The sequence below is a fragment of the Trichosurus vulpecula genome, chromosome 4, assembly GCF_011100635.1.
Source record: "Trichosurus vulpecula isolate mTriVul1 chromosome 4, mTriVul1.pri, whole genome shotgun sequence".
In the NCBI taxonomy this organism is placed as follows: domain Eukaryota; kingdom Metazoa; phylum Chordata; class Mammalia; order Diprotodontia; family Phalangeridae; genus Trichosurus; species Trichosurus vulpecula.
The window spans coordinates 96,235,264-96,241,263 of NC_050576.1; the positions used below are offsets into that span (position 1 = coordinate 96,235,264).

At 35.6% G+C, this 6,000-nt stretch overlaps 1 protein-coding gene across 1 annotated transcript in view; it reads left to right on the top strand.

The window, feature by feature from the left end:
* LOC118846200 (complement factor H-related protein 2-like) overlaps positions 1–5,105 on the top strand; it is a 31,785-nt gene extending 26,680 nt beyond the window's left edge. The window contains exons 3-5 of the mRNA XM_036754493.1: positions 487–669; positions 3,498–3,704; positions 4,835–5,105. Coding sequence (XP_036610388.1) covers positions 487–669; positions 3,498–3,694 — 380 coding nt within the window. The 3' untranslated portion in view covers positions 3,695–3,704; positions 4,835–5,105. The remainder of the gene's footprint in view (positions 1–486; positions 670–3,497; positions 3,705–4,834) is intronic.
* Positions 5,106–6,000: the final 895 nt, after the last annotated feature.

Here is a 6,000-nt window from a genome sequence, read left to right on the forward strand (position 1 = left end):
ACATTTAGACTCAGGTCTTCCTGACTCCAGGCCTGACGCTATCCATGGTGCCACCTAGCTGCCCCATTAGTCCTCATTACCAAGCAAATTTCTCATCCTCCTGGATTCTTTCCTCTGGCTGATTGTCCTATTGATTCTTTTACCCAGCATTGCACATAGCACAGTGCCTTGCATATAGTAGGTATTTAATTAATACTTATTGAATGATTGATTAACTGACTCCATAAGCCCTTCACAAAAGATGAGGGTGAAGTAGTATAGTGGAATTGAGATTATGGGACTTATGGAAGTGGAGGGCAGATAATCTGTGTATTGGTGGAGGTTGAGCCACATACACAAATCACTGATGCAAGTTAGAATTTGAAGAAATGCATAGGAGGGTTCAGTACCTTGAGAAACTGAAGGAGAAGGGACAGTTATCAAATAATTCAATCTCCTATCTGTATTATATTTTTCACCAAATAAAATTCTTTCTCCTATTCTCAGAGGAAGTAGGAAAATGTGGACCACCACCACCTATTAATAATGGAGATATCACCTCCTTCGCGTTACATGAATATGCTCCAGGATCACGAGTGGAGTACAGATGTCAAAAATATTATGTACTACAGGGTTCCCCAATTGTGACATGCAGAAATGGATTATGGACAAAGGAACCAACATGCCTAGGTATGTGCTAAATAGACTCAGTACATAAGGAAAATGTCATTAATGAAGCATATGATCTCTTGGTGTTCATAGTTAAAATGTCACAGAATAGTGGTATAGGGGAGTAATTATCAATATTAAAATAGGCTTCAATAGTAAGCCTCAAAGAAAGGCTTGACTGATACCCATGCTCGTTACCATGACCATTATCTCCAACATACTGAGCCATGCAATGCCCCCATCTAAGAATTCTTTCTGTTATTACATGACTAAATGTATGACTCAGGATTTTCACTCCAATTTGATCATGGCCTGGTTGCTGGGAGTAGTGATTTAAGAGAAAAAGAAATCGTGTGTTTCCTTCCCCTTATACTCAAGGAGAACTCTTCCTTTTTCCATGTTAGAAAGTAGATAAGAAATTAACTCCTCTTTACACCATTTTCTATCCATTTTAACGTTTACATAGCACAATGTGTATGATAGTACAATTTTAATGCACTTTGGGAATTGCAAAGTTGACTGATTTATATTTTGTTTTCAAAATTGATTTTCTTGTTCCAAAAGACAGACTTTGGAACAGTCACTTCCTCAGAAAACCAGATGACCCATCCTGAAAGCACTTAGGAAGAAAATTATGGCACATATTTGGCTGAGAATAGATATTCTCTGAGGTTTATTCCAGCTAAGACTTTATTACCTCTGAATTCTCTTTTCCCATTGATTATTTGGGAATCAGCATGGAAATTATATAGTGAAATGCTGCTATATTTATGGGAGGTTATGAAGGGACCTAACCTCAAGTAAAAGTGATAAAAAGTTTATACAATACACAACACACAGGTGATATTTATACACCTGATAAAGAGTATAGCATGTGGTTTAAGTTTCTGATACAATTTTTTCATCATGACATTATATAACTTTTCCAAAAAAACCATGAAATGGTCATATATCTCTAATTGCAGATGAGCTATTCTGTCCCACATATGAGTTTTCTGTTTTTATCCAGAATTAAATGATTTTAGGAACTTACTTATTTACTGTACAACAATATCTTTCAATACAATTATTCTTTTCTTTCATTCATAATCCCAGTTGACAGTCTACTTCGCTTGTTCTTATAGAGACTTTTTTTGGCCACTTTGTCTAGTATCCCAGTAATATTTTGATTGGTATAATATTAAATTTTGATATCACTTCCTGATAATTTTACTGTCTTTATTTTTATACTCATTTACATGCATAATTATTTTGTGATTCTTGATGATAATTGTGCATATAGGTTTTTTGAGTATCTTGGAAATGTAATGCTGAGTCCATGAAATATTTTCAAGTTTTAATCACTGTTACTTCTCTTTTTCTCAATTTTGTCGTGTTTCATTAGTCATCTAAAAATGCTGGTGATTTTATAGGCTTTTTTCTTATTTCTGGATATTATTGAATAACTATTTTTTCTTGATTAGTTTTTGAATCTCTTCAGTTTTCTAAGTATGTGATCCCAGTAGCTTTTCATCTTCTTTCTCCTTACTGATTCCTTTCATTTTCCCTTGCCTTATCACCATAGGCAGCTTTTCCCTAAGAGACTAAGGCATAAACATTTGAAATAATAGGCAGAAGTAGAAGCATAATAAGCAGAATCCCACTACATGTTAACAACATATGTTCTAGCAGTATCCACCAGGCAATACTCAATTGCTTACAGGGACGATTTGCCTGCCTGCAGTTGCCCCAGAGTTAACAAGATCCCTTCCTGATCCTCAGAAAAAGGCTATATCCATTCCAGTAAGGCATCAAGATACAAACAGTCTTATATTTCTAAAAAAGAAACAACCATAGTATAACCACATCCTGGTAATCCTATCAGTATCTAGCCACTCAAAAGGAGCAAAGTGGATTTACGAATAAAGATGTCAGAATGGTACCACAATGTATTTAGGTAAACAAAATTACTTGGTTCAAAGCTATCTGACCAAATGTGAGAGTGTATGGAATGAGCAATGTATGTGAAAATAGAAATATCAAAATCAGAGAGAATGATCTTCAAGTAGATTCTACAAAAGAAAAATAAAGAATTCTAGCAGCTGGGGCACATTCAGTTTGGTGGGATCTGGGTTGAGGATGATAGTAGATAAGTTCTAAGAAAGACAGTCTGAAACAAGAAGAAACAGTGGGTTAACTTTTCTTCCTTCCATACTTCTCAATCCAGCAATTAATGAACATTTATTAAGTACCTTACCTACAACATGGACAGTGAGGTGGTATAGTAGATAGAACTCTAGGCCCAGAGTCAGAAAGACCCAAATTCAAATCCAGCCTCAGATACTTACTATTTGGGTAATCATGGCCAAGTCACTTAACCTTGTTTGCTGCAGCTTCCTCATCTGTAAAATGTACTGGAGAAGAAAATAGCAAACAGTTCCAGTATCTTTGCCAAGAAAACCCCAGATGAGGTTATGAAGAGTAGTTGTTCAAGACTCAAACCACTAAAGAAAAACAAAATTATCTACAACCATGTTCCCTTTCCCTCTCTCAGGCCCTGGCATTTTCTCCAACCCGAATTTGCGTATGGACTGAAAAACAGGGATGGTAGTCCCTGGACTGCTGTGGGAAGGAAGGACATGTTTTAGATGTTTAGATGTAGAGAAAAAGCCACCACCCAGACTGGTTGAAGGTCTGATCAAGTGTTACTATTCAGATTTTAATATATTATTCAGCATTGTGAATAGAAGAGAAGGAGAAAATGACTGCCATTATCACTGCAGAAATGTCTTTTATATTTCCAATGATTTTGTAAAATGTAAATTTGTACACACTTATTAATTGTAATATATATTCTTTTCATCTTTCAGAGACATGTACAATATCAAAAGAAATGATGATGAAAAATAACATAGAACTGAAATGGGTAGATGCTGAAAAAATTTATTCAAAAACAGGAGAAATGACAGAATTTGTATGTATTCGAGGATTTCGTAAAGCGCCAAGATCACCTCCATTTAGAGCAAGGTGCACAAAAGGAAATATCAATTATCCCAGATGTATATAAGAGAACTTTGGTGAGTTCTACGCTAATCCTGGGCTTCTCTGATGTGATTTGTGTTCCCATTTTGTGATATTCTTATTACTGTAACATTTTAAAGTTATCATCAGGATGTAAAGATGAGAAACCCACCCAATTCACTTCAAAGAATACCACAGCAGAACTATCCAAAAGAGATTATTGCTTGAGCTGTTTTCCCAAATCTCTAGGAGAAGAGATTGACAACCTTCCCTCTCTACCACCACCAACACCACCAAAAAAAATTAGCCTTAACAAATCCTCATTGTCAGAAGACATGGCTTGGGTTTTATAACATACTTTGATACCTTATATGCCTATATCTATGTACATATATAGATATATAGAAATTTTTTATTAGCAATTGATTAAAAATCTCTTTTTACTTTGTCAAAAACAGTTAAATTGGTTTAACTTGGTTCTTGAAGAGACTATGGCTCCTTCCATCTATATTACCTAAAGATATCACTTCAAACTAGCATTCATTACACTCTTCTAAGGACCTTTTCATATGCAACAAAATGTTTTCTGTATGCAGTTCCTAATGGGGTTATTATATAATGAGAATTTTAAAATAGTTTAAAAATCTTTCAGGGACAGATGAACCACCACGTGTACAGATTTTTGGTTGTGTTTATTAAACTCTCAAAATGTCTGTAAGGAATTGAGTTCTTGCAAGGGGGCATGGGGAGGAAAGGAGAGGAAGTAATTTACAGACAGAAGAGAACAAGGAAATTGACAACAATTTTCTCAGGGCTGCTATCAGAAGTTCCTTAGCTCTATATCAGTATGTTGAGACCCATTTAGAGAAACAATGGTATAGACCAGGTAGGAATACAAAGGAACAAAAGGGAATCTGTTTTCTGTTGAACTTTATAGTATCATTTGAGAACCTGTTCTTATAGAAACTTCCCCTATAGTTCAGGGTTTCTCATTAAGCTAAACAAATCCATCTCTAACTAACAATTCTGTCTTCTGCCCCTCCAAAACCCAGGCATGTTGTTTTGAAAAAATGCAACATCAGAGGATTTTCATAGCATCATTGCTCTAAGCAAATTCTTTGGTTGTTCAGGCTGAATATTTTCATTCACTTACTAATTATTACTTTTGCTTATGTTATTTCCTTAGGAATTTAGCTGCAGAGACAATGAAGGAGAAAAGCATCAGATATATCTTGTCACTGATTGGAAATGGCAACTGTAACAAATGTTCAGCCTCAATCTGCACGATTTGATCACTTTCTACTTTGAGATAAATGTTTTGATTTGGTTGTATTTTCACAGCTTGGTCCATCATTCATTTTGACTTAAAAATGTTCAACTTTAACCTGCAAAAGCTAAAGCATGAAATAGTTAATAAAAAGTCATTTTGTACCAATAAAACCTTTACTATAAGGAAACACTGAGTTATTTAACTACCTTGGGTCATCACTTCTCCATATGCTCAGGGACTAAGTGCTGGGGTGTCTATTCTGTATTAACTTGCCAAGGGCACAGTGATGTATCTACATGGTCCTTTAGCTCAAAGTTGTAGAACAATTTTTTATTTTTGCATTTTTTAAATTTCTAAAATAATTTAAAAAATTTTTTTTGAATTCTGAACTCTCTCCCTCCTTCCTACCCCTTCCCCACCCTATTTGCTAATTTTAACTTTATTTTGTTTTGATTTTGATTTTTTTAAATTTATTTAACATATTTAGTTTTCAGCATTGATTTTCACAAGAGTTCGGATTACAAATTTTATCCCCATTTCTACCCTCCCCCCCACTCCAAGATGGCTTATATTCTGGTTGCCCGGTTCCCCAGTCAGCGCTCCCTTCTGTCACCCCATTCCCCTCCCATCCCCTTTTCCCTTCCTTTCTTGTAGGGCAAGATAAATATTTACACCCCATTGCCTGTGTATCTTATTTTTTAGTTGCATGCAAAAACATTTCTGTTTGTTTTTGAACATCTGTTTTTAAAACTTTGAGTTCCAAATTCTCTCCCCTCTTCCCTTCCCATCCACCCTCCCTAAGAAGTCAAGCAATTCAACATAGGCCACATGTGTATCATTATGTATATCCCTTTCACAATACTCATGTGGTGAAAGACTAACTATATTTTGCTCCTTCCCAACCCATCCCCCTTTATTGAATTTTCTCCCTTGACCCTGTCCCCTTTCGAAAGTGTTTGTTTTTGACTACCCCCACCCCCATCTGCCCTCCCCTCCATCATCCCCCCCATTTTTTTTATCTTCTTCCCTTTTCTTTCCTGTGGGGTAAGGTTCCCAATTGGGTATATATGGTATTCCCTCCT